This window comes from Anopheles marshallii, chromosome 2, assembly GCF_943734725.1.
Source record: "Anopheles marshallii chromosome 2, idAnoMarsDA_429_01, whole genome shotgun sequence".
Taxonomy (NCBI): Eukaryota; Metazoa; Arthropoda; class Insecta; order Diptera; family Culicidae; genus Anopheles; species Anopheles marshallii.
In genome coordinates, this window is record NC_071326.1 from 56,545,568 (window position 1) to 56,570,685 (window position 25,118).

The 25,118-nt window shown below is 40.8% G+C and overlaps 6 protein-coding genes across 6 annotated transcripts; 2 read left to right on the forward strand and 4 right to left on the reverse strand.

The window, feature by feature from the left end:
* Positions 1-6,657: 6,657 nt before the first annotated feature.
* Positions 6,658-7,634, reverse strand: LOC128718206 (enoyl-CoA hydratase domain-containing protein 3, mitochondrial). The gene is made up of 3 exons (XM_053811873.1): positions 7,608-7,634; positions 7,109-7,527; positions 6,658-7,039 (listed from the first exon to the last, which is right to left on the reverse strand). Exons 1-3 carry the CDS (start codon positions 7,632-7,634, stop codon positions 6,658-6,660), a joined length of 828 nt encoding a protein of 275 aa, XP_053667848.1.
* Positions 7,635-8,241: 607 nt separating this feature from the next.
* Positions 8,242-11,559, reverse strand: LOC128718207 (glutathione S-transferase). Its single transcript, XM_053811874.1, has 6 exons — positions 11,409-11,559; positions 10,331-10,498; positions 9,810-9,952; positions 9,539-9,703; positions 8,623-8,839; positions 8,242-8,552 (listed from the first exon to the last, which is right to left on the reverse strand). Exons 1-6 carry the CDS (start codon positions 11,539-11,541, stop codon positions 8,242-8,244), a joined length of 1,137 nt encoding a protein of 378 aa, XP_053667849.1. The 5' UTR covers positions 11,542-11,559.
* A 2,442-nt stretch (positions 11,560-14,001) lies between these two features.
* Positions 14,002-14,715, reverse strand: LOC128719789 (transcription factor MafK). The gene is made up of 3 exons (XM_053813425.1): positions 14,677-14,715; positions 14,464-14,499; positions 14,002-14,367 (listed from the first exon to the last, which is right to left on the reverse strand). Exons 1-3 carry the CDS (start codon positions 14,713-14,715, stop codon positions 14,002-14,004), a joined length of 441 nt encoding a protein of 146 aa, XP_053669400.1.
* An 802-nt stretch (positions 14,716-15,517) lies between these two features.
* LOC128707430 (origin recognition complex subunit 3) lies at positions 15,518-17,835 on the forward strand. Its single transcript, XM_053802382.1, has 4 exons — positions 15,518-15,544; positions 15,621-16,219; positions 16,287-17,660; positions 17,739-17,835. The coding sequence occupies exons 1-4, from the start codon at positions 15,518-15,520 to the stop codon at positions 17,833-17,835; spliced, it is 2,097 nt and encodes a 698-aa protein (XP_053658357.1).
* A 599-nt stretch (positions 17,836-18,434) lies between these two features.
* LOC128707817 (elongator complex protein 4) lies at positions 18,435-19,705 on the forward strand. Its single transcript, XM_053802775.1, has 3 exons — positions 18,435-18,585; positions 18,681-18,796; positions 18,866-19,705. Exons 1-3 carry the CDS (start codon positions 18,435-18,437, stop codon positions 19,703-19,705), a joined length of 1,107 nt encoding a protein of 368 aa, XP_053658750.1.
* Positions 19,706-19,840: 135 nt separating this feature from the next.
* On the reverse strand, positions 19,841-23,291 carry LOC128708108 (CD151 antigen). Its single transcript, XM_053803066.1, has 4 exons — positions 23,229-23,291; positions 20,780-21,019; positions 20,311-20,706; positions 19,841-20,212 (listed from the first exon to the last, which is right to left on the reverse strand). Exons 1-4 carry the CDS (start codon positions 23,289-23,291, stop codon positions 19,841-19,843), a joined length of 1,071 nt encoding a protein of 356 aa, XP_053659041.1.
* Positions 23,292-25,118: the final 1,827 nt, after the last annotated feature.

A 25,118-nucleotide genomic window follows, 5' to 3' on the forward strand; every position in this document is an offset into this window, starting at 1 on the left:
CGGCTTATCTTCAAGGTTTTATAGACGAAGATATTTACATCCAACAACCCGATGGTTATGATGATGGTTCCGGAAAAGTGTTCAAGCTAAAGAAAGCCATGTACGGGTTAAAGCAGAGTGGACGATGTTGGAACATTTGCTTGGACAAAACCCTACAATCTTTTGGGCTGAAGAAATCAGCAGAGGATCTATGCGTGTATTATAATAAAGACAGCAGTCTTATCATCGCAATCTACGTGGATGATATCCTAATTTTCTGGAAAGACGCCAACATTCGAGATGACTTGAAGTCTAGTTTGACGAAAGCCTACCAAATGAAAGACATTTTGCAATGACAAAGCAAAAACTTGCGTAGGAATGACCATCGAATATGATAATGATTTTATACGTATCAACCAAAAGCGATATGCGGAGGAGGTATTAACACGTTTTGGATTGCAGAACGCAAACGCAGTAAAATCACCGTGCGACCTAAGTCAGAAACTCACCGCTAGATCGGATACAGAACCTCAGAAAGATGTTCCATATCGCGAAGCTGTTGGTGCGCTATTGTTTTTAGTGTAAGGTACAAGACCTGACCTAGCATTTACAGTCTGCTGACTGTAAAAAAGACAAAAAGACGGTGACTGACTCAGCCGTTTCAACGATAAACATGATGAAACTCACTGGACAGCAGTGAAGAGGATTCTCCGCTACTTGAGAGGGACGACCGATTATGGTAGTGCATATCGACGTGGATCGAAGGATGCTGTAAATGGATACGCGGATGCAGACTGGGTAAACGAGCAGGATAAACGTGGATCTTTCTCCGGCTATATATTCAAGTTGGCAGAAGGTGCGGTTGCTTGGTCGTGCAAGCGTCAACAATGTGTTGCCGTGTCGAGTACAGAAGCTGAATATGTGGCGATTGGGCTTGCGGCTAAGGAAGCGGTATGGTTGTTCCGTTTCATGAAGCAGTTCCGTGATATATCAACCGTACAGCTGTACTGTGACAATCAAAGTGCGTTAATACTGACAAGAAAGGAAGGGTTTAGCCCAAGAACGAAGCATATCGATGTATGTTTCCATTTTGTTCGGGATCTTGTAAAGCAAGGACTAATTAAAATGGAATATGTTCCATCAAAAGACAATCTTGCTGATTGCCTTACCAAAGGGTTAAGCGGACCCAGAATGGATTTAATCATTGCTGGTTTAGGAATGTATGTTTCATGCGCTTAATCTAAATTATTGAATTTACGTTTTAGCCCGAGTTGGGGTGTTGAAAAGTAATACGTCCCAAAACGTAAAATGGTTCAGTTTGGCATCACTGCCAAATTTACTTGAAAATGATATGGTCAAAAGTATTCATTCGCCATCCATCTGTAAAAGAGTTCAGATCGAAATAAAGTGTTCTGAAGCGTATCCAACGTGTTTGATATATTTCCCGAAAAGTATATTTAACCTTACAGCAGAAATATGTTCACCTGGTATGTAGGACGAACTGGTTTTAATATAATTATTCGTAAATTTCTTTTGTAAGTTAAGTATTTCTGCCTTGATCCTATTTATGTTGGCTATTTCTTGTGGATGTTGTAATAGATTATTGTATGCTTGGTTTAGCTGTGAGAGAAGTGAATGGTATGTGTAGTTGAAGGATTTGTAATGTTCATTGTTTTTCCACTTAAATAAACACGTATTATGCTAGGCTTAGCATATTCTAGCTGTTCTTTCAATGTGATTGTAACTCTTTAGACAAACTATATTATGTTGCCCTACGTTGTGCTTTTATTTTTCCTGAATTCCAACATTTACTTCAAGCTTATATGTCCTTTCACTACGCCTCCTTGCACGCGACTGACTTACACCAATCGCGCTGTCACTGGCAGTGCTACCAAAATGTATTTATTTCAATTCGTTTTCAACCAAATTCAAAATGACTGACTAAACGTGAGGCGGTGTTACTGGTTATGTAGGTGTAATCCGTGTTGTTCAATAACGTCCAAGTATCATCATCATTTAAATGTTGTATTGTTTGTTTTAAACAACTACTCAAGTTAGAGGAACCTGTAGCATCGCTAGGGTTAGTGACGCAGTTGAAATCCCCTGCTATAATTGTGTGTTCTGGACTATGTCTTAAATAGTATGCCAGTGTATACTTAAAGAAGTTATCACGGTTTTGTCTGTTTTGTGTTCCAGAAGGGGCATAAAGATTGACTAATTTGACTTTATTATTGATCATGACAGTGATTAATCTCCCATCTAGGCTTTTTTCTATGTGTGAGTGTTTGATTCCTTTTTTATACAAATTGCTGTTCCTCTCTGTCTATAGTCTACATTAGTGAAAGTGTCAAAGCCATGGAGCTCGAAATCTTTGCTTTTAATTTCTTGTAGACAAATGATGTCTATGTCTAGCATTCGTATGGGGTTGTGCAGTGAGTCTAATTTAGTTTTGTTGATAATATTATTAATATTAAGCGTCGCGATGCGCACACTAAAACTATTTGCATGGACTGATATTTGAATCGTCTATGGTTTGTATTTAACTTGTTAATAATTCTAAAGTATTATGAGCTCTCACGTTTTCCTTTGCTGCTCTCTAGGTCTGAGTCCTGAGAATACGTACATCGCGTTCTCCCTTTTTTTATTACTATACTCACGTAATCCGTGAGTTTTTTTCCGCTTGGCGTTTTGCTGATAACGAGCGAGACGGTCTTGTATTTGTCGTATTTTTGCGTCGGTATGGAGAAGTAGTTGCGTCATTGTTTAGTGTAGTAGTGTTGGTTAGCTGCATGGCTGTATTCGGCACCTGGTCGTTTTTTGGCTTCGAAGGACCCGGTAGAGATAGTTCGTTGGTATTCTTTTTCTGCATTGCTGCTTGTTTCGTTGTTTCGTGTGCTTTTATCTTCATGCTCGATTACACTCTTTCTATTATCTGCAGAAGCGATGTAAGCATACGTGTTCAAGCGCTCATTTACGCTCGTTTTTTGAACGGTAAGCTTCCTGCTTTGCACGCAGGTCATACCGTGATGAACTGCGTTATCACATCTACGGCACGTAGGTTGTTGCCCTCTATACGTGGCGAGCGTTGTTTCTCCATTGATGTGTATGTATGATGGTATCGGCTTTTTAATAATAATTCTTACATACCGAAATTGGCTTCGGTAGACCAGCACATGTAAATGCTTTGCTCCATACACCTTCCGTTACAGAGATTACCTGACCGTAGTTGCCAATATACTCGGCAATGTCAGTGTTTGTAACGTACTCTGATGCGTCATGAATCTTTACTATAGTAGATCCATCATCCATTGAAATAGCAATGGGATACATTTTACCTTGGCATGGCATTTCATGCCTACCGTCGTGCTTCTCGACGATGTCCAAAGCTATGTTTGTATCCTTAACTTCCACATGCGCGCATGTTGAGGAAGTGCGTAGATGGATTCTATTCAGAAGATCCGGGTTAAGCCCAAGTTTTGTGGTGATAAAATCGATCACCTCTCCCGGCGGCGGTATAGTTGGGAAGTTGGAGAAGTCCACCTTGATGGTGGATGTTCTGCTTACCGGCATTTCGAACCAGTTTACGCGCTTAAGTGTATTGGCCTACTATTACTATTCTCTCAGGTAACGTTAGCACTCGATACAAAACACGTCTGAACCGAACAAGCTCTAGAACCGAATTGAATATAGCTACATTTGAAACACGATTTTGAACAGTTTTCAAGCCCAAAATACCAGTAGCATACGCGATGCAAGAAACAACGGACAAGGAGCTAGATCGCTTAGAAAAATCAGGCGTTATAAAACCGACCGACTATTCACAATGGGCAGCTCCAATAGTGGTAGTTCGCAAGGCAAATGGTAACATTCGTATTTGCGGCGACTACTCCACTGGACTAAATTTCGCTCTTAAATCACGCGAACATCCACTACCGATACTGGAAGACATATTTGCAAAACTAGCCCATTGTGAATATTTAACTAAAATTTATCTTTCGGACACATTTCTGTAAGTAAAAATCGAGGAGCAGTATCGGCCACTACTATACACATCGTGGCTTGTACAACAAGCTGCCACCGGGAGTGAAAATAGCGCCAGCCGCATTTCAACAGATCATGGACGCTATGTTGGCCGGTTTGAAGGGAGCTAGCGGATACATGGATGATGTGGTTATTGGAGGCAGAATGAGCAAGGAGGACGATGATAATTTGTCCCGACTGCTTCAGAGAATACAGGATTATGGATTCACAATTCGAGCGGAAAACTGTGCGCTCAAAGCTACAAGCATGGAATATCTGGGCTATATCGTCGATCGGAATGGTTTAAGACCAATCCCAGCAAAAATAGAAGCAATTCTTAATCTTCCTGCACCAACAGATGTGAGCGGTGTTCGCTCATTTTTAGGCGCGATTAATTATGATGGGAAGTTTGTCAAAAAATGCGCGACCTTCGTTATCCACAGGACAATCTGTTGAAGAACGAAGGCAAATTCATCTGGAACCAGCAATGCGAAAATGTTTTTCGTGAATTCAAACAAGTCCTGTCATCAAACCTGCTTCATACACATTATGATCATGCAGCGGAAATCATTATCGCAGCGGATGTCTCATCAGTGAGCTTGTAGCAACAATAAGTCACAAGTTTCCGGATGGATCAGTGAAGGTAGTTCTTCAGCATGCTTCACGAGCATTGTCAAAAGCCGAGCAGAACTATAGCCGAATGGATCCTGAAAGATTAGCCATCGTCTTTGCGGTCACAAAATTCCACAAAATGCTATACTGCCGACACTTCAACCTGCAAAGCGATCACCGGCCCCTGCATCGTATTTTCGGATTCCAAAAAAAAAAGGGCATTACAGTTTATTCGGCGAACCATCTGCAGAGGTTTGCCTTAACGTTACAGTTGTATGATTTTTCAATTGAGTACGTGCCTACTGGATCGTTTGGAAACGCCGACGTATTGTCTCGACTGATCAAGAACTACGCTAAGCCTGAATAGGAATACATCATCGCTACCTTGAGTTTGGAGGATGATTTAAGGTTTGTAGCAGTGCAAGCCATTAATTCATTTCCTCTGACTTTTGTAGATATGCAGAAAGCTACACGGGAAGTCTCACTGTTACGGAAACTCAGCCATTATGTAACGGACGGAAGGCCCCATAACGCATCTTTCGGGTCGGAGCTGGCACTATTCCATCATCGGCCTTGTCTACGGCGGATGGCTGCATTATGTTCGGGGAGAGATTGGTAATCCCTGAAAAGCTTCGTGCCAGATGTTTGACGCAGCTTCACCAAGGGTATCCAGGCATTCAACGGATGAAGGCGTTAGCCAGAAGCTACGTTTATTGGCCATCCCTGGATAATGACGTCCAGGAGGTTGTTGCGACTTGTCCAGCCTTTGCCGTCGCTGCAAAGTCCAACACCACATTCAAATCCAGCAGCAGCAAACGTTAGGCCATACATCCCCATACATAGAAACACTACGGTATTTTACCAAGCCGCTCTTCTAGGCCTAGAAGAGTCCCGCGTAGGTTCGACGCATACCATCTTACTTAAAAGGGGGAGATGTTACAGTGCATCTACACCTAGCGGTCTTTACATGTACGTTAGCCAAAGTACCTGTCATTTACCATGGGGCTAGGTACGCTGTCAGGTACGTTGGGAGCTTCCCACGATTTGCGGGAGACCGAAATGACAGGTACGCTGGCCAACGTACCTTGGAAGACCGCTAGGTGCACTTTTATTGTGCAACCTAATTATTCGGAGCCATGCACTGACAGCCACTCAGTCATGTCCCGCGATTGTCATGTGTGCGATGTTGGGCGTGAGTGTCCTGGGGCGCTGACCCGATCCTGCGGTTCGGGTCAGCGCAGGTTCCGCAGGATCGAGTCGATTGTCGATTAGGTCGAGCTGTCGATTCGGTTAGAAGATAACGAAGCGTTCGGTGTGTATTTAGCAATAAAGTATCGTTTATGTCTTAAAATCTTTACAAGCGTTCACTGTACTATTCGGACACTCCCATAAAGCAAAGACATAACAGGGTCATGCGGAAAAACTTGTGTTCAAGTCAAACTGTTGAATTGTTTGAATGTTTAGTAGTCAAGATGGATAGATTTGTTTTCTACAATGTAAAACCATGTACAGCCAGTCCCCGAGATACGCGGTTCCTCTTATACGCGGATTCGGAGATACACGGTTTTTGGAAATTTGACAGCTAAGTTAGTTTATTGCTTAAAACCTAAGCAAAAAGGTTAAAAATTGGTCAAGAATACCTTCCCTTGCCATATAAAACATTTGTTTTCATTTATTTTAATTTATTCTATAAAAAAGTAGTCTGGTTTGCTGAATAAATTAAGTGCAGAGAAGGAAGGCAACTATCCAACGTTGAAGTATAAACTATTTTACTCCCGTATTCGACTTGCGCGGAAATTCGAGATACGAGGTTATAGCGGTCCGCTATAATAGCGTATCTCGGGGACTGCCTGTATTATCAATCGATTTCGGATAGTGGTAGATGCTTCTATAACCACCTCTATCTTCATTCCTTCCTGAAGCTGTTTATAATCAGGCGTGTTTAAATGATTGCACTAAGGTTTGTTCCTTATACATCACTTGACGCATATACGTATTGTTAACAACGGTACGATAAGCTAAATGCAGCTCATGGCTCCTATTGGCTTATTCTTTGTGGTGCCATTTAGGCCGACGCTTTTCTACAAAGCTCTTTATTCCCTCCTGTCCATCGATTGTAGCTAAATTTTGGACCATTATTTGCTCACCTAGTTCATACGCTGTAGAAACATCCATTGCTATTTGCTGGTAAAAAAATGTCTTACCAAGTGCAATCACAGCACGACTTTTCGATGCTATGGCTTTACAAATGCTGTCCACCTCTTCATTGATTTGAGTTTTGCAAACTACTTTACTTACAAGTCCTGCTTCAAGGGCTTCGTTTGCCGTAATGGGAAGCCCGGTAAATAGCATATAGGCGGCTCTCATGCGAGGAATGGCACGTACCACCGCGATTCCCGGCGTTGAACAAAATATGCCAAAGCTGGCCCTACGAAATAATGAACCATCGTGAACAAGAATGTACTTGGAAAGAAAGCATAATTACCCTATGTATTACCCGGGAGTAGAGAATATGCTAGTATCGCTGCAAATAGCCATATCACAGGACGCTACTAGCTGACATCCTGCTGCGGCAGCTAAGCCATCAACTTTGGCAATGATAGGAACCGGTGCTAACCGGATGGCGTCGATCAATTCCGAACATTTGTGAAACACCTGCTTGTGGTGGTCTGGTCCTTGCTCAGCGGTTAATTCTTTGAGATTATGTCCTGCTGAAAACACACGCCCTCGTGCTGCTAAAACAATGCACCGCAGTTCGGTGTCATGCTGGTTGCTAACGATATGCTTATGAATACTGTCCATCATGTCCAGCGAAAGTGAATTGCGTGTTTTCTCATTGTCCAACAAAATAGTACCAACTCCATCATTAAAGGTGTATGTCGACAGGTATCTTTGGGAAACCCTGCTAAAGTGAGGCTGTGTTTTACAGATAATATAATTATATGAGATATAATGGTTGATTTGTTTCGCGTTGTTGCAACCCTAAGCAAACTTACCAGAACACGTCCAATTCTTGTTATCATTTTGCGATCGTATGATCAATTGTTTTGATTCTGGCGACCGTTCTCCGTACGACAGATTCAAATGACACATTGCGGAGGCATTTATATTGAAGAATTCAACGTTCCATTTAAGCGATATGAAGTTCAGAAAGAACGCTGAATCGTAAGTTTCAACTTCATTCGTAATTTGTAAATTCATACTCATTGATGAAACTACAGACTTTGTCATCTCGACCTTCTGAATCGCCATTTATTGTCATACTTATCCATAATCAAGCTTAGCTTAGGCGTGTATGCTAGAAACACAGTTAATACGACTTATGATGTTTTGTGTGAACACATGCATGAAATGAAATCGCGAATAAATGACCGTTTATTCATGGTTCAAAAGCTTATCCTTGGGAGTAGAAATTGAAACGCTGTACACAACGCACGTCATAGTTATAAAGTTGCCTTAACGAGTGCATAACGTTTGAAACCAATGAGTAAATTATTGTTTGATGTCGAAACAAACGGGACAAATGTTGGTTCACCAAAGAACAAAATTGAAAAAAAAATCAGATCAAATTCACATGATTGCATTCAAATAGAAAATTAATATGCAGACAAGAACTCTCTATCACTTCGTCTATACCTCGGTGATAGGTCTCTTGGCAATGTAAGCCTTGATATTTTCATTGTCAAGCACCTTATTGACCACATCCTGCAAGTTCGGGAAATTCTCAAGCAGGTTAGTCTTGGTCAGATAGTTCAAATAGTCTAAGATGCCGGCAAAATATACATCAGCCCAGGTCGGTTTGCCGAGCACCAGGTGGCCGTTGTTCTCCTTTGCAATCACGTTCAGTTTGGTCAGATAGAACGGAATCACTTCGTTGTTCAGGGTAACCATTTTCTTCTCCTTCACCATATCGTCCGGCTCGTAGGCAACAATTGCAATTTCTACGAAGAGAGAATGAAACGAATCATCATTTGTATGGCGGTACGCATGCAAGCACCGATCAATACTTACTTAGACGGAAGTCATTGATCGTATCAACAATTGCATCGATTTGCAGTGCCTCGAGCGGATTATCACCGGCCAAATTGATCTGCTTGGCAACATATCGACACATGGCCAACGACTGATGAACACGCTTACCATCGACCTCCAACACCGGCATCTGGCCCATGGGCATAGCTAGAAAAAGAAACACGGACCATTGGACGGGTAACGGGCAGACGGAAGGGAAAGAGAAGAAGAGAAATAGCGGTTTTAAATTTTAATAGTAGCTGGATTTGTACGGGATGTGAATTTTGTTGCGTTGAATTTTTATTTTCTTCAACGTCATACATAATTTTTGTTATGTTCGTTTCAGTGTGTTTGTTTGAGATAAGCAGCTGAATCTTGAATCCACAATTGAAGAAAAAGAAACACAAAGAAAATCTAAACTTCATCTTATCACAAAACTATATGACGAGTGAATAGAAATGATACAAGGGAACACATAAACAAATTTCAAATAATAACACAGAAGAAGGATCTATCGACACGAAGCTTGCATGACTCGGCAGCCCAGGCTCCGAGGTTGAGTAGACTGGTTTGTTAGTAGATAAGATTATGAAAACGAAATATGACAACCTGTGGGACTGCAGCAAGGAAAACGGAACGATCGTTTTGTATTGTTTTCTACATGCTTCTTTGCACTCGTGAGGAGCGCATATATGATTTTGCTTTTCTTGTTTGTCCATACCATCACGCACAGGTTTATTTCCATCTCTTTTGTAAAATAAGTTTTAGTTATTTCGTTGCATGATTCTTTTCATGATAAAAAGTTCTGAACTTTCTGAGTGCATCGCGATAATGAAATCGATTGTTGGAGTACAGTGCGATGACACAGTTCGTAGGGGTATCATGCACTTGCATATCGACATGCGTTGCCGATTTAGATCTCAGTCTTTGGTCGTTTATCAATCCAGTTTCGAATGGATTCGATCGATGTAACGTTGTCAACCACTCTCTGCAGATTCGGATGATTCGCGACCAGATCAGACTTAGTCATGTAGTTCAAATAGTCCAAAATTGCGGTGAAATAAATGTCGGCCCAACTCAGCTGGAAAAGAAATTAGGAAAGAAAAAGATTGAAAGTTGATAATGGTAAATGTTAGCGTGCGGTTTGCCTAAGTCTGTAATCGAATACTGTTCGATCAAGCATTTACTTTAGAATTTGCCAGGTATCCATTATTTTCGCGGGCAATGTCGTCCAGCTTCTCCAGATAGAATGGAATGACCTCGGTGTTCAAAGTAACCAATTTCTTGTCCTTGATATCATCGTCCGGTTCGTACGAGACAACGGCAATTTCTAAAATATTACAAGTTTTAATGTGCGAAATTCAGATTGGGAATCGTACAGCTAAATGTCCCTTCTGGTAGGAATGATTCAATCGGCCATCTTCTGTTCTTCTTCTGTTTTGCATCCTTTTCGTTCGAAAACGTTTGTTGCTTAATGGCTTAGGTTATTCAAGAATGGATATTCAAGAAACACAAATCGTCAGAAGTTGGAACTTGACTTACACACAAAGGGCCTATATGCATTGCAATGTTATGCACACCTTCTAGCCACAAACCGTCCTCGCAAAAAGGATTGCAAACATTTGGCCGGTAGAATAATCCATCCAACTTGAGAGCACTTTGCAATGCTTTCGGAAAAATCAGGGACACCGTATAAGCGGACGCTTACTTAGACGGAAATCGTTCACCGTGTCGACCACGGTGTCAATCATCAAGTTCTCCCAATCGTCAGCGCCGGCCAAACCGACCTGGTTGGCCAAATAGCGGGACATTGCGACCGATTGGTGTACTTTTTTGCCGTCAACCTCCAGCACCGGCATCTGACCCATCGGCATTGCTGAAACGAAAGATGGAATTGTTGGTTCATGGTAACTGGAATGAAACCCTTCGCACGATTCGGGAAGGAATCGATGGCATATACGAATGAAAATCGCGGTGGAAATGGATGAATGAATAAAGCGAACTAAAAAGGAGGAAAACAGACCCCTTCATTCCACCCCCCGGAAAAAAATAAACACACTTTGCCGTGGTCTCCAGATTCAGCTGCTTACGGTTGAGGTTTTCCAATAACCTCGACTACGTGTATGTGCATGTGATTTTGTTGAATGTAAAATTGCATATCAAAATGTAAAGGTTCAAAATCCAGCCAGTATTAAAATTCAATCTTACACTAAACGCTTGCTCGGCTTGTATTTTCTAGTTACTATAAACTATGACACATTTGTTTTCTTTGCTGCATTTGACACAGGTGGTTAGAAACATATACAATATGCCAACTGACACGTACCAAAACCAAACCAGGTTAATCACATTCCGCGTGATCTTCGCGAGTTATTTTAGCCAATAGTTACCGAAAGAAGACGAGTACGCAATAGGTCCGAATGAGATCAAGCGATAGCTAAAATTATAGCACATCAATCGACGACAATGACGGCTTTGCAGAACACGAAACAACGATACTATTCTAACTATCTCGGTTAGAAGGTCAATTCAAACCGTGCCACCAATCGTGACATCGGTTTTTCATCACGGGAAATGTGAATGGTTGCGAAAAATGCAAGGAGTCGTTTTGTACCGGTTGGTAGAATAAAGCATGCAAAGATTAGGGACGACATTAAGTAATCTCATGAGACATCGATGAGCTATCGATTGGATGAAATATATAATTTTAAAAATATACGCTAGTGCATAAACGTTAGCGATAGTGTACGGGAGGAAAGCAGATTGTAGCTTGTAAGGTGACTCACTTGGCTTGAGTGCTGGCCATTCTTCGCGGGTGATCCTCACATCATCGAACGGGAGATTTCCGTAGGACAGCAGGAATCGCAGAGGTTCACCCAAAGCTTTAACATTGAAGTAATACACCTTGTAATCCGGCATGATGTTTACGGTTGGTGAAGATCTTTAGGTGACGAAAATTATATAAAAAATGTATTATAAATTATGAAGAAAGCAAACAAAACCATCCGCAGCGCGTTGGCACAACGCAGATTGTCTATATTTGTTATCATTCAATGCCCATTATGAACTATGTCACTCTTCAAACAAAGCAGTGTGTTTATTATAAAAATTCTTCTAATAATTCTTCTTTTGTTTATTCTCTTATTGGAATTACAATGTGTTTTGATCGAGTTTTTAAGATGGAACCTTCAACATATGTTAAATTCATACAATTTTAATAAATAATGTACAGACGATTTTTTCGTAAACAAAAACACCGCACCCCGCTTGCCTTATACAGATCCAATGAATCTAGCTATGTATCCTGTTCACGACACCGGCACAACAGTTTGGGCGGATAATTGATTTAACCTTGATCATGCAATTGTGATGCTACTTTTGTCCTCTAAACTAGTTCTATGACGTTGTGTGTATCACTCTGCAGTGTTTCGCATCGGAAATGCTGAACAATTGTTCAAATATATGATAAAACGTTGATATCAGCTTCACCAGAACCGAACTCGAAGTAAACGAAACATTTCTTCACCAGTTAACAACACTGTGCGTTTGTATGATCATTGGGTATTTTTGCACCATTTTTCACCGACAGCATCGCTGACGCTTTCCTGCTTGGACACGCACTCTTACCTGTTGAACGAACTTGAGCTAAGAATATGGTCAGACTAAAACAAGCGCACGTACCACTCGCTTATTTATCCCCAAACAGGTCCCGGTAGTGTAGTATTCGTGCGTATTCGGAACACCATTTATTGCGCACACTCGTCACCGTGACACATGTGGTGGTTGGTCATACAGGCAACCTTATCTACGTATTGTGTGCGCTATCGTGACGAGCAAGGGCTCGTTCCGTTCCCGAACTCGTCTCAATAGGATGTGTTTGTTTGATGATTCGACAAAAGCACAACTGTTTCTTCTTATTAACCGGCAGAACAACTAGGTCTCCCATTTTTGGCCTTCTTTGACTTAAATTCCCAGTACGTGGGATTGGTCCAGATGAGAGTTTGGACCGGTCCAGTCGTATGAGAACCGGCGTCGCTACTAAATTCACTACGGAGTCGTCCAAAAGTAAAACATGGCAATAAATTAATTTTTCTAATGGTGATGGTAAACTCTAAAACACTCCTGCAATTATGGAAAATTAGCAAATAAATGACATACGCTAGTCAGAAAATAAAACATTAATTAACATTCAGCACAAACTTTAGTTACATTGATAGGGATTGCAATTTCTGTGAAAGCCTCTTAAAATTTCGATATCTCAAAACATGCGTTTAGTGCGAGTTTATCTTCAATGCGAGTACGAAACATTCAACCGAGCAGCCCATAAACTTCCTGGACCTATTTTAATCATCGGTTACTGTTAATGTTTCCGTGGTTTTGTCCCGAAACTAATCATCGTTTGGCAGACAGAAAAAAACACACACTGCAACGCGTTGTTCTGTGACAAAATGTGCGTTAATACATATTCGACCATATCAAAGATCAGTAAATGGTGTCGGCGAACTGATGAATCAATCACACGCGTGGTATGGGTATGGCCTACATCACGGATGCGTTGATCGTGAATTAGTTTTTGCGTTTGTTTTAATGCTGAGACATAGTACTGTGCTTGTTTCGTAGATTTATTTTTACGTATCAGTAACCCCATACCGACACTTGCCAGCTTCGAACGTCCTCTATAACATTTTCTTGGTCAGCAAGCGATGTTTTGTTCAAATCGAACTGATCTTGCCCATGTACACACTTGTCTCTCGAACGCATTATGCAATGTAGCACCAAAAAAACAGCGAATGTTTCGCGAAACCGATAATGTACACTGTTATTTTGCTCGCATTTTATAAGTCCCTCACACTGCATTTGCAATATTTGCTTCATTAGAATATTCTTCATCATTTCAAGCGAAAATACAGCAATGATAGCAACGGGCGATTGCAAACTTGTTTTTAATAAACGGTCCAACCTTATTACAATGTGACACGATAAGCTTATCAAACATTGATAAGATGATACGATGGTTTTTTTACACTGGCATACTAGGTGTGGTCTCAGTAAATGATATTTTTTTTTAGCTCAGTTCAACCCTCGTACGATCTTTTGAGATAATATACCCATCTTAATACACGTGGACCATGTGCTTATCATCAGTCCAATTTATTTTCTCCATTCCCGACATGTCCATGATGTCATTTTTGTTTGAAATACACGCAGATATCATTGATTATGATACGTGGTACAACGCTATTGGAAGTTTATTTTTGTTATGAAGGATATTTCATTTTTTCTTATATTAAGAGGAATACACTAAACAAAAAGGCAAATGTAAACATGTTATATACATCACAACATCTGTGCCGATGTACTGCTGAAATCAGGTTCACTTTACAGCACGTCAAGTTCTGGTGGTAGTGGTATCTTTTTCGAAATAGCAAATTTCCGCAATGCTTCATATTTGTTCCGCAGCGAATCTGCCTCGTCCTGCAATCGACCAGTTTCCTCGTGCATTAGCTCCATATCACGCCATTCTTGTGACTTTTCGGTCTCCAATTCATCCTTCTGCTCAATGCGCTTGATGCGGCAACTGGCAGCATATCCCCGGTTTTTCAGCGTACGACGCCGTTGCTTCATGCGAACAATTTCCTCGCGGGTTAACCCTCGCATTTTAAGCGTGCGATTTAGATCGCGCACTGTTATAGACACCAGCTCATCGTCACTAATATCCGGAATGGGACAGGGAGATAAGGGTGCCTGCAATCGTAATTGAATAACACGGATGCTTTGAATTATTTTAATTCAGAACAGTTAGCAATGGTACTCGATGAAGATCGAGGTTCGGATAATTACTTCATTCCAGTGAATAGATTTCGGGCGCATCATTGACTACAAATACAGAAAGGGGTACATGTTGGAATGGATATGAAATTCACTCTAGTACATGATGAAATGGGCGGTAATTGTTGCACGTTCACTGTTAGCAACATAGTAGCAAATCTTTCATACAAGCGATCTAATTTAATAGACTCGTATCGATTCGTACAATTGCGAAGAGGATATTACCTGTGTATTTTTCCGCTCGCGCTTTATTTCCTGGGGCATTTTTAGTAATTGCTTCCACTCTGGCAACTCAATGGTTCTTTCTAGACGCACAACAAACAACTATCGATCGAATCGAGTGATACGCTAGTACGGGTAGCAAGTTATATTGGACGCCTGACACTGGAAGGAGAAAAAAAGTATAAGTTATGCTAGCATCGCGTGAAATAAAGCAAACTGCAAGTCATTTTGGATTCATTATAGGTGCACCCTTACCCTTAGCTGGAATCCATGCACGGTAGCACACGAATGGTGCACAGCTTCACTGACTATTTACAACTCCACTACTCACCAAAATAACAGTAAACTTTACTATAATATGAATAAATTATGCTTTACACTACCCGAAATTCTGGATTTACGTTTGTATGCTTTTTATGTGCAGGATCAAGGCTGGCTAAAGTTTGTTGCGATCTTATTTGTAAGCAAAGGCACTCAACCGCTAGGCTGTGTCATCCGCAGCATTCTGACATTTGGCGTCCTCGCCAAAACTAAATCATATTCCGTAAAAAGGAAACCTTCCACATTGGGTTCGAATAACTAAACTTCACAATTTACGCCACGCACAAGCAATTGCAATAATAAAAAGAGATACATTTTGAATTGCTTTCAGAAGCCTATTGGAATATGAATGATTCTTGATTAGACAGCATTTGAACTTAATTTGAAATCCGGACACGGTGTTATAAACACAACCATCTTCGCTTCAAAACAATTCGGAGCACGTTCGTCTAGTACCGTCAGTTCAGAATCGCGCCATTTTTAAGTCCATCTGTTTTGTTTACAGCACAACACGATATTTGTGATGGACGCTACGAATTCAGTTTCGAAGGTTTGTATTTGTTGACCCTTTCATAAATGCTCACCATCATATGTTACAGCTGTCGGCCTAATGGTATCAATTTTAGGGTGTATTTGTGTTTAAAAATGGAGCAACACGTGCGAAAGGACCCAGAAAGGTCCAACACTGCAACAGCTTTCTGGATGCAAGCACAACCAACCAGCTTTGGTTTCGCATGTACAAAAAACACTGGCAACGAACACGAGAGATGATTTTGAAGCTGCAAACAAGCAGCTATGACAAAATTATTAATGATTTGTTAAAGTTTATAGAAAATAGTCGAACGTCAAACAAATACGAAGGATTCCTTCCCACCGCAGCACTGCTGACAGGCATCAATCAAACAGATCATCTGTCCCAGTTCGAGAAGCTAGCAGACGATATCCACAACAACACTCACTCGATAGTGGTATTACTACAGGCCCGTGATGGCACAAACCTTAAGCAAGCCATCGAAACAATCGTCGAGAAGTGCATTGAGAGCCAACGCAAAGATAGCTGTAACGAAAAACGATTTCGTAAAAACCAGCTCAATCTAGACGTTTTACAGGCTTGGTACCTGGAAACGCAAGTGAATGGTGAAACAAGACCAAATCTTACCATTATTGTACCGGACTTTGAGTTGTTCAATCCCGTCATTCTGCAAGATCTGATAATCATTTTAGAGTAAGTTTTGTCACAGAAAACACTTCCAAAGCACATATGAAATAAAACTGTTTTATTAACGTTCCAGTTCGTACGCTGCAAAGCTGCCATTTGTGCTGGTATTTGGAGTAGCAACTGATGTGTCAACCATCCACAATGTGCTACCGTATCATGTAACAAGCAAAATCAAGATATCTGTTTTCCAATCAGAATCATCTGCTGGTAATCTCAACAAAATCCTGAACGAGGTATTGTTGACACCGTTCAGCCCGCTCCATCTGTCAGGCAAAGTTTTCAAGCTGCTGTTGGATATTTTCTTGTTTTACGATTTTTCTGTTAATGGATTCATCGAGGGCTTCAAATACGCCTTCATGGATCATTACTTTCAAAAGTCTATCAATGCATTAAGCGCAATTATCAACGATGAGGACGAGCTGAAAACAATGATCAATGATCTTTCGCCATCAGAATTGGGCCAAATACGGCAACTGCCTTCTTTTCGGCCATACGTGGAATCCCAACAAAACCCGCAGGATGTCGTAGATCTGCTTACCAACGACGATCACCTAAAGCGATCACTAGCGCCAATGATAATGCAGGTGCACAATTATTGGTTTACTTTTTATTGTGCCATGCATATGCTGCAAACACTAGTAGGCGATCTTCCAAAAGCACCATTGGGCAAGCAAATGCGTGAGCTGTATTGTCTATGTGTTGCTTCAGATGTGACATTACTGCCCGAATTCAAGGAATGTGTCCAGTTATTATCATTTCTCTCGAAAGATGAAATGCTGCAGAAGGTCAAACAGGTGCTGGATGTGCTGTTGTTGTGGGTGAATCGAAACGATCAATTGAGTATCAAAGGCTGTTTAGTGTACGACGTAGCGCCATTGGAAGAAATGGCAAACGGTTTGGTCCTATTGTCTGATGAACTAGGAGCCGCAAATCACGAACGAATCTTAGGGGAAAAGCAAAGCGACAAACCGTCATGTCTTCTCGAACCTCATATGGGACGGCAAGAACTGCGTGAAAAGTTACTTACGGCTGCAAAACATTCCAAAAGCGAGTCCGCTGTAAGCCGAGCTATTGGAAAGATAATCGATTACTGCGTAAAAAATATTTTTCAACGATATCTCCGTCCTGCAACCAGCCAAACAGTGCCATTAGTGGAACTTTTTCTCTACAACAACAGCACCTACCTTCGGCAGCACATTGTTGGTACTCCTAGAGCAGCGGTGCACATTGCCCTTAACAACCCTCAATACTACACACAATGTGATTGCTGCCGTCTTGATGAATCGTCGTGCATTGTTCCTTCTCTGCCGGATCTCTCAATAGCGTACAAACTGCATTTAGAATGTGGCCGAATGATAAATCTCTTCGATTGGCTTCAAGCTTTCCGCATAATTATCGATGATAACAAAAATGACGAAACGGAGCAGCAAGTTGATCCAATAATTCAGTAAGTATATCGCATTCCTTTCGCCGGTGCAAGTTCGTTTGCAGTATTAATTTGTTTGTTTTTTTTTTTGTTAAACAGGGCTCGTTTTACACGGGTAGTTGCAGAATTACAGTTTCTTGGCTTCATTAAAACATCCAAAACTAAAACAGATCATGTTACAAGACTTACATGGTAAAAATATTGAATTGCAAATGATGTGCATCCGTACATTGTGTTCATATCGCATTCGGATGGATTCCCTTGTGGGACCGTGGTATCGTATCGTATTTATCATTCGCTTCACGTTTAATGTAAATGTATGAGTATTTTTTTTATAAATTTGAGTTCATTAGACATGGAAAACAAATTAATTTTTGTATGTATTATTGAATACAGTAAGCCAGGTTGAGAAAACAACTAATAAATGAAAGATGATCATTCGTTGTGCAACTTTATCTTCTTTTGATGATAATTTTCCAGAAATGAACGCGTCATGGAGCGTCATTTCTAGCTGGTGGCTATAATATTCCCTTCAGCTAACGACCACCCTCGTTCAAACTGTTGATTTTAAATATTTCACCTCATTGACTGATGTAGTATTTTCACTGGGTTGTGCATTGAGCATTTCACCATAAAGCTTCGCATGTGGCCCAAAGTTTGACATCGTCAATGATTGCACAAGGTTGTTATAGAATGTGTATGAACCTTACTGGAGTTGTGTACTTTCAGCACAATATAATCGAAAAACCACAGCGGATCTAGGGAAGCAACAACAATTAAATAAACACGTGCCAAATGTCTGGGTTTGTAAAGCGTCGACGGGCTTTAAATATAAGCGGAACCCGGCTATCAGTGCACACGGGACAGTCGGTAACTTCTTCAGGAAACCCCTCACTGGACCATGTTTTTGGAGGTGGGTTTCCCATCGGTTCCATCATAGGTATCGGTGAGTAACTATCGTTCATACCCCCCAGCAGTCCCGGCAGGGAATAGTACCGTTCGTTTCTAATGCATCCTGTTCTTTATTGGAAACTGCTACAGAGGAAGACAAACATGGAAGCTATTCAAGGGTGTTATCGAAATATTTTCTCGCAGAAGGAATCGTAAACAAACATCCGCTGTTGGTTGGGACGATGGAAGAAAATCCAACACAGCTAGTAAGTGAAACTAAAAGTTCATCTGTTCAACGTACAACATGCTGAATAATGACGATTTGCTGTTTCTAGATCGAAAAATTACCTAAACCTGTTGAAGCTAATACATTGGCTGAAAGGGGCACCGAGCAAGAACCAGAAACCATGCGTATTGCTTTTCGATACAATCAGCTAGCTCCAGTAGATTCCGAACAGAAGTCATCCACAGCCCTTGGACACTATTTCGATCTCACCAAAACAATAACTTCCACCACGATACTTGCACAAGATATAACCTATTGGAACGGAGATGAAGTGCCAGAAAATTATACCGGATTCGTGGATTCATTCAAGAATCCACACTTCGCATCGCTTTTGTCCTGCATCCAGCGGAAAGCCAGTGAACAACAGTTTAATTCCGCTTTGGACGAGAGCTCAAAAAATGTGCTACGAATCTGTTTAAACTCAATCGGCTCCCCGTTGTGGTACGAGCAGTATTTTTCTGACGATTTTCTACGATTCATCGTCTTACTGAAAGCCATCGTACGAAACACGCTGTCGGTTTGTTTGATAACCGTTCCGTTCCATCTGTTCCGCCACCTGGACGACATTTACCTGTGCAACAAAGTGCGAAATTTATTTGACTTTTCCTTCGAGCTGGAAGCTTTTGCCGGACAAATGGAAGAACAAGCGAATCCTGTATTCAAAGAGTACCACGGCTTGTTGAACATTACCAAAATAGGACCATTTAATAGTTTGGCTTCCTTTCATCCTAAAACACGCGATCTAGCGTTCAAGCTGAAACGAAGCAAATTCGTAATAGAAAAGTTGCATCTTCCGCCGGATATTGCAGATGACGAAAGTCGCACTAAAAATCCTGTTCCGACACTTAGTTGCGCTGGTGGAGGAATGAAAAGCAAGCTTGATTTTTAGTTATCTTGGAGCGATGGAATATGGTTACTGGTAACAAATAGAGACAGTTGGTCTAATTTGAATTAACACACTATTATTGGTTTTATTCGCGCTTATCGTATATAAGATTTAAAATGTGCCTTAACATTTGGGTTCCTAAACTAGGTAACTCTTGGAGATCTGATAATAGTGAGAGTTGTTATTAAAAGCCAGCTCTGGACGTTGTTTGGTGTACTCCTTTGGTTGCATGTACGTTTCCCGGATGGTTGGTATGGAAATGGGTGAAGGCAGTTCGTGCTCGTAAATGTTGTCCCGTACACGACGATTCGCTGGTACTGGTGGGATTGGTATGTTCGGCAATGGATGTGTGCGCAACATTTGTGTGACATGGTTCTTACGCGGTAGCTTTGTACAACTCAAAATAATGCTAAGCAGAACACAAAATTCAACCACTGCTACAATTAATCCAGCACAAAGAAACAGAAAATATTGTTCACGGTACCACATTTCAATTTTATGCAGGCAACCCTAGATGAGCGGATGTAGGAAGCAGATGTGCAAAAATAGGAGATTATCATTGTTGTAAAAGCAGGAAGTTTGCATTATTTTTTTTAAACTAAACTCACATCCAGATGGCGACTTTTTTCATAATCCTGCGTTTGTAGTGCCTGACAAAGCGTCAAATTTACCGGCACCGGGTCCAGGTACGCCGTAATTTCGAACCGATTCACCAACTTGCAGCAGGTTAAAGGAACGGTCAACTCTTTCTTGCCTAAACTTTGTAGCTTCCATAACGATGTGTCATAGTTGATGCTGGTATTGATGGCACAACATTCGAAAATCGTTTGCGCCAAATCCATCGCTGCGGTAAACTGTTCATGTCCAGGCACTCCATAGTTCGCTTGGAGAGATTTAACCATTGCAGTTTCGTTGAGGTTTAAGCCTAGACACTGTGGCCATGCAGTTATCATTAAACATACGCCAAATTCTGCTACCAATAGCGCAAGGATGATCAGGAAGTACTAACAGGGGCACGTTGAAGAGTACGATTTAGTGAATCAGGTGCAGGCATATAAAGGTAAAAAGTATAAATACCATCGTTAATACGCAATAGGTATTCATGCACGTTGCCCAACATCCTAGCAAAGAGGCAATAATAGCCACTAGTCCAGCGGTGGTGAGGGCGAAAGCAACGTAATAAAATAACGGCTGCTCTAGCTCAGACAGAGGCGTCCTTTGTTGATCGGATGCTGATATTAGCAATCGCGATAGTAGAATCCGGGGGGAGTCGGTGAACAGATAGAATCCTGTGGAAAGCAGCGTTATACCACAGAGCTGAAAGTACAGAAGCGAAGTGTTAATCGGATTTTGTGGATTAATTTGCCGTGATAAGTTGTTTTGTTGGACATAACCGATATATCTTAATTGCAATGCTATCGAAGCAAAAACACTTTAGGTATAAAAATACACAGAACGCTAAAGGGTTGTAAATATCGTGCTACTGTGAGCGCAGTTGAAGAACATTTGCACTTGCGACTATTTTAATCTGTTGTTATACCGAAAAATAAAAATAACCGTTAGAAAAAATTCCAGTTTCCATGTTACCAGAACTCACTCAATTGGATAGTTTATTTGAGAACGCTCAACCATGCTGTGCTTGAGTTTCAACTTAGAATAACGACGATCTTCATCATGCTTTTACGAGTTATGTACATCTTTGATGGACCGTCATATCAAAACACACCGTCACACCGTTCAGACATCACAATTGGAAAGTTAAATAATGTTTCCAACTTACAAAAAATGCTACACGTTTCTAATAGTGGAATGATCTTAGGGGAACATATTTATGAATATGGGTATGTGAATAAAATACATTGTCCCGTGTTTTCATTGCAACACGCAGCGTGATTAACGTTCAATGCCAACAAAAGGGGCCATTGACATTAACCCACGGCAGCTAAAATTAGTTTCATCCGACATTGCATAGTTTTTGTGGTATATTTGGTCATAGAACAATGTTTTTGTACAATTACCGTTTAATAAATATTGCCATCGGATACCCGACAACGCTATGCTTTGGGTACACATGTCATCCGCAACGGGTGAACAAAAACGAAAAACGTGATCGGGCAGGTGTAACGTTTGCTCCACATGCATACATTTAGTAAGTTCTTGGGGAGGATCGCTCATATAGAATCAGCATATGGAAATGGAATTGGAAAATGTTGATTTAATTTTTTTGTTGAGTATGATGTAAAACCAACTCAACGAAAGAATTTATGGTTCTGTTGTATTTAAGTATGACTATTTGGTGATTCGATTAATGCCGTTAGACAAAGGTAACAAGAAAATTGTGTTTGTCACGCTGTAGGTTGCTCTAACGACAGAATCCACTACATAAAATAACCAGAACTTGAAACATACAAATAGACCAACAAACTAAAATAATAATTGCAATATACTGTAGTGGTCACAAGATTAATGGAACCATTTTCTAGTAACATTATTACTAAAAGTAATAACTTTAAGTTTTTTCACATATTTCTTTGTTGAAAGAAAGCCGCCATTGTTTATGTTTTCTCGATAAAAATTTCACGCATTATGAAGTGAAAATCACATTGATGAAAATGCCGTCACGAACGGATAAAGTTTGTATTCGAAGTTTGAGTTCCCATCTGCTGGTTTTGCACATTCTGTTTTGCCTGATTTTCACCAAAGCCCACTGCGCATCATGCATTTTTATTATGCGCCAACAGTTTGCAGCTACGTCGCGTATGCTTGCACCATTCAGTAGTAACATAATCGCCGGCACTAGTGATTCCGGCACGATTTATGAACACAGATGAACACTCGTACTTATAATTGGTGTCTGCTGTTTTTGATTTTTGTTTTATGCTCGTTCCGTTTTTATACACAATTTTGTAACCTTCCGCTTTTCCCAATGTTGCGTCCTGCATTGTCCAGTCCTTCAAATGCATTCCATTTTCAACGGGTTGATTTGGGCAAACTTTGTTGGGGTGGAATGGACGGTATATAGGCACAGCTCACGACAATGTGCGCAGATGCTTATGGAACCGACGTACAGACGCACTTCACAGGTACGCTTTAAAATCACTCAACCGTACTACATTTACTACATTTTCTATTATTCTACAGTTGATTTTGTTTTACACTGCGTTCAGCTTAGTTGTGTGAAATAACTTAAAAGTGTCGGCTAAATTGATTTGTTTAATTTCAACATTACTTTTAGTGAAAGTATTCCTAGCCGGTGATTAACACTAATAAATTTACTGCTTGGAATATATAAGTGGAACATTTCATTTAACTTAAACCATTGTGTTTTCAATAGTTTTCTATCGCAAGGCATGATTTTCTCGAATTACATGTCATCCGTACAATGAGATAACGCGGTACAATTCGATCAAACCATTGCACAACAATAGAATGCATACAAACCCTCTGAAATGGACAGCAAAAGTAGGTAATAATACAAACAAGGAATGTACTGTACTAATGTATGATTAACACGATAATGTTTTACCATGAATATTAGGTTGCAGCTTGCTAGCACAAACTTGTGATTAAACACTTTGCTCAATTTCATGGTGATGCTTTGCGGCCACAGAATGTTTTCGGTTGTATTTATGCCATAAAAACTCGTTCCACTATACGTTCGGCCGCCTTCACTTATAGCACTGTCGTAATTAATAGCGATCTACTACTCCTCAGTTGGCACGATCATTGCCCCACGAAAGCTGACAAAGAACTGCCTACATCGTAGTGGACGCGCACTGGACAAGCATATTGATCGCCGTTTGCGTCCGGTGAGGTGTGTGCGCATGAAGCGTTACATATTTGTGGTGTTAGCCGAATCGCCGGCAAGAACAACGCACGCAATGCGCCGATCCGGGCCAACGTGCGAATGTTGCAGTCCAAACCGGCCAAATTCGTTCGGACGTTCAGAGAGAGAAAAAAAACTGCGTTGCTGGAAATCAACTTTTGCCTGCTGGAACGTGATTTACCCTGCTGTTTGTGGAACCATGGAACCGCACGCGCTGGGACGTGGGTGTAGCATTAACATCAACCGTAGTGTTAACGTACGCAAAACATCAGACGACGGAGGATGACAGGATGACCCTTTTTGGTTCATTAAAACGCTCCAATTCATTGACAGAATCCTGCATGTAAAATAGTACTTTAATATCACTGTGATAATTAGTAAAAATCATTGATTAATCTGTTTCTAGAACCCTGTTGTATGTGCCAAACTTATTTATTCATCAGGCACTACAATTTCTTCGTGGTTTTGGCCTACTGTAGGAGTCATCCAAATCAGCCACGACCGAGCGCCGTCGATAACCAGTACACTATCCCGGCCTTTCTGGCGGACATCGAGCGATTCAGAACGATCTTAATAGTATTTGCTGGTTGAGATTCTCATGACATGGCCAGTCCACCGGAGCCTGGCGAGTCCAATTTGCTATGAGATAGTAAGTTCATCGTACGTTGAAACTTTCAACAAAACCATCCAAAAAAAGACCATTGTAGCTTATTTATTTATTGTTTTTTTATTCAACAAGAACGGCCAGGCCGTATTGCTTACAACTAAAGGTATGTCCTTCCACATATACGGGGAAAAATTCCTTCTGAGCGTCTTCCTCTCGAACGCGGGTCAGAACGCGGGTTTCGTCAGTTTTGGCGTGTCTATGTCTCAAAGGTATGTGAGTACTGGAACTATAAAGGTTCTATATAGTCCCAGCTTCGTTCGTCACGACAGGTGTTTTGAGTGGATAAGTTTTCTCAGACTGTAGTATGACCGGTTGGCAGCCAGCGACCTAGTGCGTATTTCAACATCAATGTTATTGTCGGTGTTGACTTTTGACCCAAGATAGGTGACTTCGAAAGAGGGCTCACCTATTTCTACGTCACCCCTGCGTAAATGAGGATTTGTTAGCAGGGCCGCTAGTGGTGCTACCACCAACTTGGTTTTTGTCTCTCCAACCTGAGATACAGCATGTTGTACTCCACAAATATTGAAATCAAATCTTTAACTGGTTGCAAAAAAAAAACTACACAGTCTAGTGATAATCAAACACCCGTAAATGTACAAAATTGATTTTTATTTAGATTCCTATTTTTGATGAGTTATGTCTCACCCACTGAGATATACGGCACATTTGTATACGTCACTACAAAACTCAATTACCTTCTGACAATGATAAACAATGTTTTAGATAGTTCGAAAAATGCTTTGATAGGCACAAAGGCAAACATAGTTCTGTTTGTAACGAAAGATTACAAAAATATCGTTAGTGCTAAAATTAACGGTTTTTAGTACATGTTCCAAGTATTCAAACGAAGCAATTCAATATGGCTACCCGTTTTCAGTTTTCGTGGTGTAACCTCTTCTACACTATTCCCTGTTGTGGTT

What these genes read in the sequence shown, in the direction of transcription:
- LOC128718206 (XM_053811873.1), bottom strand. Translation starts at nt 7,634, where the DNA reads ATGATAACAAGAATTGGACGTGTTCTG. An exon ending in CAAGAATTGGACGTGTTCTG is followed by an intron (nt 7,528 to 7,607) that starts GTAAGTTTGCTT and finishes TGTAAAACACAG; the next exon opens with CCTCACTTTAGCAGGGTTTC. An exon ending in AGCATATTCTCTACTCCCGG is followed by an intron (nt 7,040 to 7,108) that starts GTAATACATAGG and finishes ATTATTTCGTAG; the next exon opens with GGCCAGCTTTGGCATATTTT.
- LOC128718207 (XM_053811874.1), bottom strand. Translation starts at nt 11,541, where the DNA reads ATGCCGGATTACAAGGTGTATTACTTCAATGTTAAAGCTTTGGGTGAA. An exon ending in ATGGCCAGCACTCAAGCCAA is followed by an intron (nt 10,499 to 11,408) that starts GTGAGTCACCTT and finishes CTTTCGTTTCAG; the next exon opens with CAATGCCGATGGGTCAGATG. An exon ending in GGTGAACGATTTCCGTCTAA is followed by an intron (nt 9,953 to 10,330) that starts GTAAGCGTCCGC and finishes GTAATATTTTAG; the next exon opens with AAATTGCCGTTGTCTCGTAC.
- LOC128719789 (XM_053813425.1), bottom strand. Translation starts at nt 14,715, where the DNA reads ATGCCCCAGGAAATAAAGCGCGAGCGGAAAAATACACAG. An exon ending in GCGAGCGGAAAAATACACAG is followed by an intron (nt 14,500 to 14,676) that starts GTAATATCCTCT and finishes CTGTATTTGTAG; the next exon opens with TCAATGATGCGCCCGAAATC. An exon ending in AATCTATTCACTGGAATGAA is followed by an intron (nt 14,368 to 14,463) that starts GTAATTATCCGA and finishes TTACGATTGCAG; the next exon opens with GCACCCTTATCTCCCTGTCC.
- LOC128707430 (XM_053802382.1), top strand. Translation starts at nt 15,518, where the DNA reads ATGGACGCTACGAATTCAGTTTCGAAG. An exon ending in GATCTGATAATCATTTTAGA is followed by an intron (nt 16,220 to 16,286) that starts GTAAGTTTTGTC and finishes TTAACGTTCCAG; the next exon opens with TTCGTACGCTGCAAAGCTGC. An exon ending in CAAGTTGATCCAATAATTCA is followed by an intron (nt 17,661 to 17,738) that starts GTAAGTATATCG and finishes TTTGTTAAACAG; the next exon opens with GGCTCGTTTTACACGGGTAG.
- LOC128707817 (XM_053802775.1), top strand. Translation starts at nt 18,435, where the DNA reads ATGTCTGGGTTTGTAAAGCGTCGACGGGCTTTAAATATAAGCGGAACC. An exon ending in CGGTTCCATCATAGGTATCG is followed by an intron (nt 18,586 to 18,680) that starts GTGAGTAACTAT and finishes AAACTGCTACAG; the next exon opens with AGGAAGACAAACATGGAAGC. An exon ending in AAGAAAATCCAACACAGCTA is followed by an intron (nt 18,797 to 18,865) that starts GTAAGTGAAACT and finishes TGCTGTTTCTAG; the next exon opens with ATCGAAAAATTACCTAAACC.
- LOC128708108 (XM_053803066.1), bottom strand. Translation starts at nt 23,291, where the DNA reads ATGAAATTGAGCAAAGTGTTTAATCACAAGTTTGTGCTAGCAAGCTGC. An exon ending in GCTGCAACCTAATATTCATG is followed by an intron (nt 21,020 to 23,228) that starts GTAAAACATTAT and finishes CTGTACTTTCAG; the next exon opens with CTCTGTGGTATAACGCTGCT. An exon ending in AAAAAAGTCGCCATCTGGAT is followed by an intron (nt 20,213 to 20,310) that starts GTGAGTTTAGTT and finishes CCGCTCATCTAG; the next exon opens with GGTTGCCTGCATAAAATTGA.